Raw genomic sequence first — 15,255 nt, forward strand, 5'->3', positions numbered from 1 at the left:
ATGGGATGATGAAATATGATCAAGGAAGGTAACAGATCTATGACTGAACGCTTATAAGACATCAAACCACTGCACAGTGGTTTGGGGCGGAAACTTCCGATCACTAAACATCATCGAACATCAAACTATATACAGCCTAATGTGTTTCGCAAGGTTGATAATTACTGTCAGACATGTGCGTGGACGGCGCATAGGGCGAAGAGTAGAGAGAGGCCAGAGAAAACGGCAGAAAATGTACAAAGTTGGGGATTGTTTCAAGTTGAAACAAACCGAAAACTGTTTTAAAACTCATGTATGTTTCCCATTGATAAAATGAAATGTTAAACACACATATATACTGATTTGATTACAGCAAAGACAACGTCGGCAGTATTGACGACAAAATAGGCTACACAATATTTTGTTCTGTATTGACAGGTGCAATATTAGAAAATCAATGTTTTTTTTTTTTTAAATCACATTCATATCTGCATTTATATCAAAACCTAGAGACTTTCAAACATCAACATGTCATTTATTAATATCTATTTGTGTCAAAATGACATATAAACATCTTTTCCTATTCCATTTTGCCTGGAAACGCTTCCAACACGCTTGCGTGTCGCGTGAAAAATAGCCGTCGATTCTATTTCTAGCAGGCACGCGTTTTCGCCGCGGCTTGAGCCGGGCCCGAGACGTGCGTGTCACGCAGGCAGCGTGTAAGCTCTAACCTGTTAACATGGGAGCCGAAACATGAACGGAAACGCCACACAGCTGACACGCTCATGCGACGCAGCCAGCGTGTAGCCGGCCTAACGTTAAACACCCAGTCCATTGAGCGGATTAAAGCAAAAGTATTTCTTATCCAATCACTGGATGAACTGATGGAATAATCGGTAGACTACTCAAATACTAAAATAATCAATACAGTATTTATAATACGACACGGTGACAATAACTTTATCTTTCAGTAGAAAACCAGATTCATGTAATCCAGAAAGAATGTGCACTTTCAGATATTTGACTGGCCAAAACAGCAAGTTGTCACATTACACTGCGTTGCAATCATTGTGGCAAGGCACATGCGCAGCATTTATACACAAGATTCCATGTGTAATTTAACACACTTGTGGTTGCAATGGTCCTTTACAGTGAATATATAGGGTATAGCTGTCTGCTCAGTCAGAAAGTACTGTAGGAGTGGATTAATTGCACTTCAAATGCTCTACAACAGTATGGAATTACATGCAGTGCATAAATGCGCAATGCACATAAAGAATTGACTTCAGACGGCATTCTCACTGACTAATGGCATGACAACTGTCAAACTTGAATTCAGGTCATCGGTTTGCCATACAGTACATTTGTGTTCTTAGAGTCCAGCCTATAAGCCGCATAATCCCATTCCTCTGTAATGCGTAGGAGGACAAGGTGTGGGCTGATGTTCATTACTTTTCTCTCTGTGAGTCGATACTTAGTCTTCAAGTCTCCCATGGTGATACTATGTATACCCAAACTGCCAAATACAGCATAATACTGTGAGTTTGTGCGTGTGTGTGTGTGTGTGTGTGTGTATGATGTGATTAGGGTGACAGAAATGTACATCCATATCCAAGACTTCGTTTCTAATAAAATCACTAAATACTACAGAGTTCTTCTTTAACAACATTGTGTCAATGGCTACACTGCTACCACCACCCACTGGTTAGGGGTGTCAGTGTGTCTGCCGGGTTTTTGAAAGCCTTTGCATTGAAATGTCCAGCAAGTGACAGCATGCTTGTTTGAAAAAAAAAAAAAAAAGACACCAGTAGAGCTCCCCCCCCCCCTCAGGGCTGAGTTTAGAAACTTCCCTGCCTCAAGACACAGGTAAAAAAAGGCTATCATGATCAGCAAGGCGGCTGTGAAATATAACTTGGACACTGGATGAGTCCACTCAAAGCCTGCAGAGAGAGACGAGCCTCGGTGCTCCAAGTCTGAGAAACATGGGGACAGAGGCTGATGTGAGGCTGATGATGGTTGCTGTTTCCCTTATGTTTACCATCATTTCCCTTCACAAACAGAGGCCAGGCTGGAAAAGGCCAGAGAGCCAGAGCCTCCAGCATACAGGCAGTCGTAGATTGGGGGAGCGACAGAGAGTGAAAAGAGAACTGGAGAGAGTGAGAGAGGGGTAAAGGCAATCACTGATGAGAGAGAGAGAGAGAGAGAGAGAGAGAGAGAGAGAGAGAGAGAGAGAGAGAGAGAGAGAGAGAGAAAGTGTGTTTGGGCTAAGCTGCCTCCAGACACCACGCGGCTCAGAGCAGATCGAGAGTGACGGCTTGCTGATTAGTCAACTCACAGCCCCCAAGACCGGAGTCTGCATACACGCATACACACACTTAAACACATGCACACACACACACACACACACACACACACACGCACACAGGCACACACACACACACACACACACACACACACACACACACACACACACACACACACACACACACACACACACACACACACACACACACACTTGCATTGCAGTTCATTTAAATAAACCCTGCTATTATTGTTGCCCACATAAAACATACATATGGACACACATACAATGTAAACAAATGAAATGCATAAGCACAGAATGTAAACAAAAGAACGCCGATATTACACCTAAAGGAAGCTCATGTCGACAAAATCTACATTGAGGCTAATAAGTCTGCAGCACTGTCGGCAGGTCTGCAAAGTGTACGTGTGCACATACAGTGATGTAAAGTGGGTGTGTAACATGATTGCAAGTGAAAATGTGTAAGGGGTACGGTGGTTAATTACCTTAAGGAGATAGACGGGGATGTTGCTGAAGTCCACAGGGAGTTTGAGGAGGAAACGGGCTGAAAACTCACCCGTCTGGAGAACCATAAACAGAGGTACAGAACTTTACAAACTGTACATAAGACAGATCATACACTAAAATAAATTGTGAGTTTTGGTATAAAAAAGAATTAAGCATTTAAACATCTGAAACATGAAAATGAATACTTTAGGTTATTTTGGGGATGTTATTTGGACTTTTTGAATTTAACCAAACTTCTAAATTGAAAATGTTAAAAAAAAACTATGGCTTAATAAATTATATATATTAAATATAATTATTGACTAAATTATAGTCAAAAGTTGGAAAAGTTACACACTTTTCGATACACAATGCCTATTCTTTACTTGTAGACTTCTTGGGACAGGCTCCTACAGGGTGTCCTGTCCCTACTACTGTATATCGTCTACACCAACGACTGTAGAAGACAGTACCAGGACAGGGGAATTCTTCAGTCTGCTTCATGGAAGTTATCACTTAGGCCTGTGGTCAGTGATCGTGTACAGTGGTGTGATGGATCACTTTCTGGGATAAACATTTCTAAAACCAAAGATATGATTACTGACTGCAGAAAAACTTCCACCTTCTCAGACCACCTTCTGGTTGCTGCCTCAAAACACCACACTTTTGCATCATCAGTTAGCACCAACCTAATCAGCTACACCTTGCAAAACTTTTCCCCTTATCATCTGTTTAGTAAAAGCCATGATGTGGCTGAAATGGGCAGCTTCACTCTGCAAACTTTATTTTTCAGGAGTTTTTGTCTGTGCCATTTTTGCCTAAATTGAACAGTTGATCGTGTGGAGGGAGACAGGAAATAACAGAGAGATGCGTAGGAGGACAAGGTGAATGCACATGCAGTTATATGGCATGTGCATTACACTATTGAGTCACCCCTCAGTGAACTTTCTAAAATATGAGACACTGTCGTAATGTTTTTTTTTTTAAAGCTCCTAATTAATTACAACATTTTTACCTGACCCAACTGTGTCATTAAGCAGAAAAGAATTAACATTAGCCAGGCCATTTCCTTGGTTAATAATCGCTCTCATTAGGTTCACGGTTTATTAGCAAAGTGCATTTTATGTCAACATATTTGTGTTCAAATTAGTGTTTATTTTTTTTTAGTAGTGGCATAGGGTAATATGGAAAAGTAAAACCTCGCTCATAATTGCATTCCATCTTATCTCAACCTTTAACATTTACAAGTATTTATGTTCTTAACTCAAGACTGACCAAGCTATAGGAATGACATGTGAACAGTGTTTCCACAGTAAAACTGTCCTTTGGTTTTGTAAAATGTAAATGTAGGACATCGCAAAAACAAAACGTCATCAGTGGCCTACCCAGCTGTTCTTGCGTCCGGCGTAAATCTCCATGTTGCGGCCGTAGTTGGGATCCTCCAGCAGACTGTCGTACTCAAAGAGCAGCCTGGAGCTTTCACGCAGCCGCTGGCATTGGTAGCGATGGTACTGCTGGATAAGCTCCTTCACCAGCTGGAGCAAACATTCTGGGTCCCCAGCATCCCACTGGACCAAGTGCTGAAAAAGACACAAGAGAAGAGGCATAAGGACAGACATAAAACATGCCGTACATCTTTTTATTTGTTTGTCTTTTTTTTTTTTACATCAACATGTTAGAATATAAAATCAATACACATTATTATTATTATTATTATTATTATTATACCAACGATAAGCTAAGGGAATTAATGAAATTAGCAGCCTTATTTGGCATCTACTCCTTTTAATGTTGTGGTAGATTTGGTAAGAAACCCTCTAAACTGAATTTAGGCACACATAGAGATTGCAATATGGCATCAACAACAAACAGGATGCGTTGCTTTGATCACAAACGGAGCAAAGAGTTTAAGATTTCAATGTCATCTAATAGTAACATCCTGATAAAACACTCTAGTCGAAGGGAACATTTGTGATGTTGTGGATGACTAACAATTGTATTTGCCATGGACTAATTTGTTTCCAGTATTCAAAAAAGGTACACGGCGCTCAAACAAGCACTCTGAATTCAATGGCATACATTGGGCTAGATGACAACTTCTAAAGAGCTGATCCATTTGAACAACTCATTAAGATTGGGAATTAATCATTAGCAGTAGTATAGCAGCAGTAGGGATAGCTGGGAAGACTATGGTAGAGGAAAAAGGATTGTGCCTGGAAGAACACAAGTCACAGTAATATGGTGCGTTCTTTTTGTCCACCGAAGCCGATCTACGAGTCGTTTTCCGGAGTTACGAACCGGAAGTTGCAAAAAGAACGCCCCCGAGGTCGTATTTATACGACTCGTCAAGTCGTCTGAACTCAGAGGACCCCGAGTTCACATTCAAAGATGGCTACGTCGTGCATCACACGTAGTAAACATTGTGGTTTTCTACAATTTTAAGCACTTTTGTCTTTGTTGTAACCAAATGAAGAAGTCGTACACATAGCACTGTATACTGCTACCTATAGGCATGTTGCTACAGTCTTATTAGGAGTTAAATACCGCCTAATTAGTTATTTTGTAGCTTGTGCAGCTGAAATTGGCTAGAGAAGCTCAGTTGCTATATGACAACAATGGCCGAGTCTTGAGCAGAAAGCAGAGCAGTAGCCTACTCGCGTTTATTTGTTTTTCGACACGGATGTGACGTCACACTCGAGCTACTAGTCGCGATTACAAGACAAAAAGAACGCACCAATAGCCTGATCCTGACAAGCGGTACTTCCCATTACCAGATCAGAAGGAAAGGGGGGTTGTGCTAAAGGATGTCCTGTTTCCACATAGATTCACACTGATATGTAAACCCACCAAGCCTGTTCTTCCATCAGCAACTTTTCTCACCTCTGTTGCCATACTGATTGATAGCTATAGATCTTTGATAAGGGTGCAGTTTTCTTTTGCACGAGGATATCACACTCTGACAATTTATTTACATAATTTGAATATGGTGCAATGATAAGCAAATAGCAAAGCTCCAAATGTTTGAGCTCATTATTTAGTGTATCCTGAAGGTCTAAATGGTTCAGGGTGCGCACAGACATTCCCTCCCACCAATCTCCATTTCAACAATCACCAACAGCACTCGACCGACTGAGGCCAGAAAGCAATATGCAGATTTACAGAACAAAACTACAACCATATGTAACCACCTGTCACAAATGAGTAAGTAGAATCAACCAAACATGACTCTCTACCAGGCTAATTGTACCAAACAGAAGTTTCTCCCCTCTTCAGGGGAACCGGTCCATTGATGCGTGAGGAATAAAATGCTTATAATTATTGCTAACATCACTGTGCAAAAATAAATTGCAGGAAACATGTCAGGTCCAATAAAAATAAATGGCTGTGTGCTCTTGGGAATGAATGCTGTGAAAGCTTTATAATGGAGAAGTACAGCACGCAAATCAAAACCAAAGCAACAAAAACAACCTAACTGGCTAAATGAGCTCACTGCACTGTTTGGACTGACCGTGCTTGTTAATTTAAAGAAATTTAGGGAAGGTTACTTGTCAAATCTAGTTTTTAAAACAATCGCTACCTTTTCACATTGACATGATTTGATAAACGTCATTTAAGAGAAAGGTAAGATTGAATGTGCCTATTTTCTCCCCTGGTAAATTTATTGTGAAGAGAATGAAGATGATGGCGGCAATATTTGAGATTTAAAAAATAAAAGGTAGTAAGTGGCTTACAGTAGGTCATGATGCATGACGTAGGTCTCTGGAGCCCTTGAGCTCTGAAAAGTGAAAGTGATACCTTTCCCAACTCATTCTGAAAGTGAAATACTGCTTGCAGATTTAAACTGTGCAACCGGATGACATAACTGCAATGCCAAAGTAAATGTTTAACTACAGTTCATCTTTTTTTACCTGCCTTGCTTCAGCAGTCAAGCCAATTAAATACAGGTCAAGCTAAATGATGAGCAAATTGGAATTAAGAGCCATGTACTGAGTGGGAGGGAGGATTAATAGACGCTGGAAATACTGTAACCATTAATATCCATTAAATGAAGGTGTCAAGTCAAAAGCTGGATGTCTTTGACTTGCATTAGCTTGTTTCCCTGCCTGTCTGCCAGTCTGTCTGGCAGCCCATATCAACCCAATAGAGAAAGCTTCCATTGTTTTAGAGCAACCCAGACTCAATTCACCAATAGTGGTGGTGGTGGTGGTGGTAGTGAGGGGGCTAAACAAAGACAGTGACCTCATCGTTCTGATCCACCAGTGGTTACCAGCAATGCCGGGATTCCCGAAACGAGGGGGCGATGCAAACAAGGATGGGCATTGTCCAAAAGAGGCAGTCAGCGCTCCGGGGCAGGAGCGAGCTGAAACTGAAGAGAGACTGAGGAAGTGCTGTGTCAGGATTGTGACACAGAATATCAGTGAAACTCCACTGAGGAGGAGGAGAGGCAGGGAGGAGAGATCAGAAGTGGGAGAGGAGGAAGGAAAAAAAAAAAAAAAAAAAAAAAAAGAAACTGTTGAGCTCAGGCAAGTAGGCCAAGGCCAATGCTAACAGGCTAGAAACTAAGAGTTTCACTGGTAGGTAATAATGACACAGTAAACAAAATCTTTCATAACTAAATATGTGAGGAAAGCTGCAACTTTATAACTGTTTAAATGATACAGTTGTGTGATGAACATACCTGAGACAGAGATTTGTTTTTTCCAAAGACAACTTTTGTTCAGAAAAAGCGGGAAGAAAAAATGTTCCCTTCTGTTTAGGCAAAAATGTAGGAGAAACACTCCCTCAGAAATTACAGTTAAGGTTTCGTCATGCTCAGCAGTTAACCTGAGCTGCTCCAGAGCTATTCACTGGCCAATGACAGAGGAGATGAGCTTGTATCGGGCGACTACAGGGTGAAGCAGGGTGTTGCTGAACGAGAGCTAGGTTGACTTCTCTCAGTATCAATAAAGACTATTATTTGCTGTTAATATATACAGTATTTATAAGACTAAGCCGACAGCCATGCTACCTGCTGCTGGGGACTTTGAATAAGTGTACAGAATTCTATAGCAATCCCAGTAGGAGTCAACCTATTGTAACCTTACTGTAATTGCAAAAATGTAATGGCATTCCATCCTATATTTGTCATTTAGTGTATTTCAGCCTGGACCAAAGTGGTGGACTGACGAAATGACAGACAAACCTCAATCAAGGATGCCATCCCTATTGTGTGAAAAACCCTCAGTTATGGCCGATAATAGGACACTGCACTGGCTCGTCTTGCATTGTACTGAATGTTCTGACTTTGGGTTAACAAGGTAGCACTTGAATGTTGCAGCAAAGCATCGGTCGAACATAGAGGGAGAGAGAGAGTGAAAAGCACTGAGCCAAAAAGCAATGTCCTTGTGTTGCAATGTGTGTGTGTTTGTGTGTAGACATGTAAGTGTACAGACTCTCCGCAGAATTGATTTTATACGCTCTGCTGAAGGCTGTGTGTGCCATTACAAATCTATGTGTTATTTTTCATGAATAGGATAAGCCCTGCGGAAAATGTACAGATTTGAGACATAAAAACAAAAGATGCAATTGTCGCAATCTAGGCTATTTGAGAACTGAGATTTATCATTTGATGAAATGAACTGAAAAAAAAAAAATCATCTGCATGCCTTCTAGAACGCTCTGTATGGAAGGAACATCTTTCTTAGGGCTTTATCTGCAGGGGGCCGTCAACAATAGCCACTGGTTCAATCTGGACCATATAATCCAATTATTTTGACACAACACACTGGTTAAACCTGTGTCAAATGATTAAGCCTAAACTTGGCTTATGATAAAAACCTGTCACCTCTAATACATAAATCACTGATACTTTCCTTTTTTGAAAAGAGCACATATCTGTAAGGGAAGCAACGTATAATCGTATTACCTTAAGATATAAGGATTTGATTCAATATCAATGTTAAAAACTGCATATTAAAAATATATTGGATTACCATTATCATTTAGCATTTTGGGTATTCATGACACAGCGTGTCCAAGCCAATGTTAAAAACATAGTCAAATAGCACAGTTGGTAGAAAAAAATATTATAGATCACTATGCCTTTCAATAGAAAATACATGTTCTTTCTGCCTATTGATTAATTTACTCAAATTACACCTTTTCTAATTAGACAGCAGCATTGGCGGTTCACTGTTTTGAGCTTGAAAACATTAAAGTTGAAGCAAAATTAAGAAAATGAACGTAGCAATAGTCAAATGAATGGGCAAGTGATACATGGCCAGGGAAATATTTTTAACAGTTTTTAAATGATGCAAAGAAGGGAAAATCTGCCTACTAGGCCTAATGAGTTTCAAAGAACTTCAAATTAGGACTAAGAGTCTACAGCCATGCTAGGGGTCTGTGAGGCTGCACTTATGGTGCTTTTCCATTACATGGTACCTACTCGCCTCGCCTCGACTCTACTCGCCTCGACGTGCGTCCGTTTTCCATTGCAGATTTTAGTATCGCCTCAGCGTGGCTGGTCGTCATAGCGACTGCCGTGGGCGTGGCTTAGTAGCTTGCTTTTCCCAATGACATATCCCCAACGCATTTCCTGGTTCTCCGTCTCCATAAACAACATGATATCAAAGAGATAGTTAACGTTTACTGCTCCAGATTTCCCACCGTGGTCACATATATATGACTCTGGAGTCGCTACTCGCTTCGTTTCTCTCACATATATATGACTCTAGAGTCGCTACTCGCTGCTGAGATAATCGCCGTCACTCTCTCACTTCTCCCTCGCTCACTAGCTCCCCACACACACACATACGGCGACTCGACACACACACATCACACATGCACACACCAGCGCACCAGTATAACCATCAGGCCACTTGTATGCTACGGAGAAAGCTCTGCGTGGAGCCTCCGGCAGCAAAAAATACACCGCTGGCTAAACTATTTAAAAATGCCGTCTCTCGCTAGCAATGCAGTGATCAGTGACGCTTCTTTCCGACCAATCAGCAGCCTGCAGGGTTTCACATCACCTTCTCGGCTCGCCTCAGCTCGCTTGGAACCTTGACTGAGCAGGTACTAAAAAAAGTACCTGTTAGCAGGTACCAGGTACTTTTTTTCGTAATGGAAAACCAAAAAAGGCGAATAGAGTCGAGGCGAGGCGAGTAGGTACCATGTAATGGAAAAGCGCCATTAGTCACAGCGATGCTTTGAGCTAAATGCTAACATCAGCATGCTAAAATTCTCATTCCTCCATGGTAGCAACTTGTCAATCAAAAGGTAGCCTAAAGCAAAAGCTGCTTTATCGCCCATTTTACTTCAAATGGGACCATGATTTACAAAATGAACACCATGCTGTATTGATCAAAACTTTAAATTGAGACCATAAACTCATTAAAATGATAGGGCATCTCACTCTTCTATACAATTAAACTTTTTTTGCTCAGTAGTAGACTCAGTAGAGTCGCACCCTGCTGGCCATTAAAAAGAATGAAGGTTTAAGGCACTTCTGAATTGGCTCAAAATGATTTGGACAAATGAAAATTTTGAGCCAATGATGACACTAGATTAAAAGCCAGAGGATCACCAAATTCATTAGAATGTATCCTTAAGGGAAGTTGAATATCTGTAGCAAATTTCACAGTTTCACTCAAAACAACATTCATTCTGTGGGGAGTATCAATGGAATACACATTGCATGGCAATCCATCCAATAGCTGACAGAACAATTCACTCGGAACCAAAAATGTCAACCTGCTGGTGGCCCGGGAGTAAAGTCAGTGGATCACCACAAAAATGAGAACATATCCTTTTTGGGATTTATTTCAGTTGGAAACAATGTAATGGAGCGACTGACTGACCGGCAGCCCTAGAGCCATGCCACTAGTATGGCCAAAAACAACCTACCATGTAGTATTGTTTGAATACAAATAAAACTGCTCTATTTAAATGTGTGACTTAGTGCATCAAACAAATAGACACTTCCACATATGTCTCAAAGCAGCCATTCCATTAAGCTACAATTCAAGTGAGTCTAAAGTATTGTAAATATGTTGAGGATAAGGGGAGAACTCAACAGAAACAGTGTTTTCCTTTAAGAACAAAATGTACACCTAAATTGGGCATCTTCACACTGAATAGACCCAAGTTGACAGAATTATGTCTTCCTGTGCCATCCGTCTGTACCATCTCCGATCCAATATTTATCTTAGGCCAATGAGAGAGGGACTGGCATCTGAAAATGCAAGATAATTATATAGGCCAAGAGAAGATATTTGTTTTTACGTCTTAAAATGTGATTTTTATAGATGCTGGCAACCTGATCCAATAAATCGCTGTAGACTTGAAAGTGTGAGGCATTAAAAAACTCCCAAGTATTAAATTAATCTCTGTTAGTCTTTAATTCAAGTGTGGGCTCACACCCTGTTTCGCCCCCGGAGAGTGCCAAGTCTAAGATCATGCTAAATTGCTCTTGTCATGTGTTTAAGACACTTGGCAATCTCAGCCCAGTGTTTATATTTTTTCATTTTTTTTTACTGTGATCTGTGCAGTTTATGTCCAACACAGTACAACTTGATGACAGAAATAGTACTTTTCTGACTACTTTTATTGTGATTCAGTAACTGCTTTAGGCCAGTACCAATTCCCTCTGAGGGCTGATACTATGGTCCCATCTTTGTCTTGGCACATATATAGGACTGGGTATCGTTCCAAAAGTTTCAATACCGGTACTGATATCAATACCATGACTTCAATACCGGTTCGTAAACAATACTTTTCCCGATACCTATTTTATAAGAAAAAATAAATTAAACATTACACATTATGGCACAAATCTTTTTATTTATTTTTCAGCTTCTACTATGAGAGCCCCGTCTGCCTGCCTCTACAAACATGTAACGTTTGACAGCCAATCACCAGCATTATTAGATCTTTGTAGAAGCATGCTGCATGCTCATTGGCTCACTGACGCTGATGAGATTTACTCCTTAGGTATTGAAATTGGGTTATGAATGACGAGGTACTTTTTGATACTTGATACTTTAAAGGCAATTCGGTCGGTGCCTAAAAAGTATTGAATTCGGTACCCAGCCCTGCACATATGCCTCTTGTTTTCCCATCCATCAGCTGGTGTTTAGGAATTGCCAAACTCTTTTCCACCAGCCATCTCTGGTAAGCAAACAATAGCCTGCCTACTAAAAGCATTCCCAGACCTGTCAGTGAGCCATGCCAATAATAAACTCTAATAAAAGCTGGAATGCATTATTCTCTAAAGCGGGAAGGAAGCAGGAGCAACAGTTGGTACACTATGCCCAGGTTGATATAATCCTGCTTTATGTGCCGTCTGAGGTCCATTGTTAGAACAGTAACAGGGGACGAGCTGGAGCAGCAGATAGGAAGCGTGCACCAATGCTTGGCATTCAGGATTACCAAGGGATAAAGTGAAGTTGGAAATGTTTCCTTTTTCTAGACAGACTAGTGCTTAGATTGGCTTTACACTCCATTTTTCTAGTGGGAGTTGCCCTGATATCTAAATAACAAACAATGTCTCATTGTCTGAAGTCATTGTCATAACTTCTCAAAGGAGTCCAATTGTTTTTTTTAAAAAGGTGGAAAAATAAATAAATGTTACTGCGACTACATACAACAACATTTCATCTAAGAGAGCAGGACAAATGACAGGCCAATTAGACCGACTAACTTAATAAGGCTGGTTATTCTTTATTTTCTAATCATAAATAAATCAAATCAAAAGACCAAAACCAACAATGCGTTTTCCTTCTCACAATACTTTCCAACTTCCCTAACCTATCTATGGCACTCTGCCCTCAGCTCATTTGCTCCTTCTTAAGATATACATATTTAAAAATGGATCACATATATAGTTACATTTTTTTTCAAAAAGGCTAAATCATTTCCTTAGACAGCTAGGCACTACAGTTTTTAGCAAAAGTTACTCAAACAGGATTAAATAGAGCATTTGTTTGGGACTATTTTCAGTGGCGGATTAATACGCCACTGATAATAATTTGTGGTTGTAAAAAGTGGCAATGCATGTCACCCAATTCGACAGTAACTCATTGATGTGCTTTTAATAGTTTTAGTACTCGTTAGTGGGATCAAATTATTGTTGATTTTGGTCGGTTCATGGTATTTATTGACAATTACATTACAGTTAACTTCTACATACCAGATTTTACAAGACATTGAGTTAATACTGTGGAAATTGTGTTTACTGTAAAAACAAAAGTCTCCACTAAATTACAGGGGGGAAATAACAGTGGTACACTTGTTGAGTTGATCACATTCAAAATCACCTCTTTTAGCAACCAAGACTAACATACTGTAAATTAGTATGGGCTTTTCAGACAATATGTCTTGTGTTCCTTCTGCCCTGCAGAAGTATAATACACTAAAATACATGTTTGCACATATTTAGTAATGCATGTGTACACTAGAATAGCCTAATTGTCAAAGTGGATGTGGTTTAATAAATTCAGGGACCACTGGATTGTCATTAAGACTATAAACAGCAACATGTATCATTACTATTCAAGCCTGGGTAAAGTGGACAGATAGGCTGAACCAACCACCAGAAGCTATTTCTTTCCATTACTGGAAATGTGTTCATATTTGCCTGTGAAGCTAAACCTACAACTTGCTCAGTTAATTTACCCAAATGCAACAAGCCCGGTTGGGGGACACAATGCAAAAGAGACCAAAAACCTGGAATTTCCAGTTTAACTAGACAGAGCCTACATCTGTACCACACAGCAAAGTACTGCAAGAAGAATAAGTGGAAACATGTTGATGGTGTATCTAGAGAGGCCATCGAGGCTAACCCCAGGTCTTGGGCGCATGCACACGCAGACTTAGAAAGATGCAAAACACTGGGGAACTCCCAAAATGTTTAGTGCCTGCACGCATCACTGGACAAGTCTAGACCAGACAAATGATACATTGCACACAAATAAGGGGCCAGAGGGGCAGACAAATAGTAGTATTAGGTGAGTAAAAACAAAGGTGCAACTAGAGATAACTGTTCTTATGTGCTGCATACTCCTATCGCACAGTAGAACATGTATTTCATGCTCTTTGGCCTATATGTTACAGAGAAGTCTGTATCGATGAAGTATGATAAGCAATAATGTACTGTACAGAGATTGGGAGGCAACCGGCTGACAGCCGGCTGGCTTCTGACTTGGAGGGGAACATTTGGATGGCTGCATCTGTAAAAGGCTACATAGTGCAGAAGAAGTGAGAAGTACAAAGTCTGTTAATTGACATCTAAAGTTTCACTTTAAATGCCTTGCATGTACTAAAATAAAATAAACTAGAATTGCCGCTTTGCGGTTGTATGCCTCTGCCAACCTGTCAATTTGCAGTTTACATCCATGTCTGTCCAGACTCATATAATATATGTAAGGAAGACTTTAAAAGGAATTTAATAAAGTGTATTTTATGTTGAAACATGGATGCTTCACAGTAGGGCTGTTGGAACGAATTCCGAAAGTTGAATATAATTCGAATAGTTAAAAAGTTAATACTGTTCGAATGCTGAAATTACTATTCAAATGTGATTTTTTTTGTAAAACAGGTTGGCTAACGTTAGCTAATCTCCCTCTTCTCATGTCACGCCTGATGAACAATAAGTTACGGGAGTGAGAAACACAAGGCATTGTGAGCTAACGTTACATACCGTGTAGAGGAGTGAGAGGCTGCGGCTGGAAATCGGAAGAAGGATGGGAAATAGTTTTAACATTACTTTAAAATCGACATCCACCGAGCCAAAATGCTTGTTATCAATAGTTAGCTCGTTCTGGTTTCCTAACTGTGTCACGAGTTATAAGAGCTTAGCTGGGAGCGTCATGGAGGCTCAGGTTGCTTTTAACTCACTAAAAGTGGCAGCACCGTTTGGCTTAGTTATCAATGCGGTTAGCATCGTGGCTATTACTACTGTTACTTAGTTTATGACAAATCGTTTCGGCTGTGCTTTCTAACATGATGTCATTGTGCTAACAGAGCACCGTTAGCCTTTACAACAGAGCCGCTTGAATACACGTGTTAGATAATGTTTTATTACAGAGTTCTCTGTTGATTTGTGTTTGTCGCTGTGTGCTCGTGGTGGAAAATAAGTAAACAGAGAGCGGCGTGCCAGAAATGCAATGCGCCATGATGTAGATCCCCTTCCAGGCCAGGCTGATGTTGGTAGTCCCTCTAGTGGACAGAAGGTATAACAACAACCACATGCTTGTAGTGGCATTGACAATGCATAAGCCTGAATAGTGTAGTACTTATTTATAACAGGCCGCATATGAGCATTAAATATTGAAATATTATTTGAATATAAAAAAATAAATGAAATTCGAATGGTATTATAGAGGAAGACTGGCAGCTCTACTTCACACACATCTTCAACTCCGCACCACAGAAGATCTATACAATCACCACTGCTTCAAGGTTAGTGTTACCAATTAAGTATCTGACCA

The 15,255-nt window shown here is 40.3% G+C and overlaps 1 protein-coding gene across 2 annotated transcripts in view; it reads right to left on the reverse strand.

Moving 5' to 3' along the window:
• babam2 (BRISC and BRCA1 A complex member 2) overlaps positions 1–15,255 on the reverse strand; it is an 83,614-nt gene that overhangs the window by 52,762 nt on the left and 15,597 nt on the right. For both annotated transcript variants that reach the window (XM_028565101.1, XM_028565100.1), the window contains exons 5-6: positions 4,174–4,368; positions 2,788–2,862 (exon numbers count right to left, since the gene is read on the reverse strand). In XM_028565101.1, the coding sequence (XP_028420902.1) occupies positions 2,788–2,862; positions 4,174–4,368 (270 nt within the window). The remainder of the gene's footprint in view (positions 1–2,787; positions 2,863–4,173; positions 4,369–15,255) is intronic.

The sequence above is a fragment of the Perca flavescens genome, chromosome 20, assembly GCF_004354835.1.
Source record: "Perca flavescens isolate YP-PL-M2 chromosome 20, PFLA_1.0, whole genome shotgun sequence".
Classification (NCBI taxonomy): Eukaryota; Metazoa; Chordata; class Actinopteri; order Perciformes; family Percidae; genus Perca; species Perca flavescens.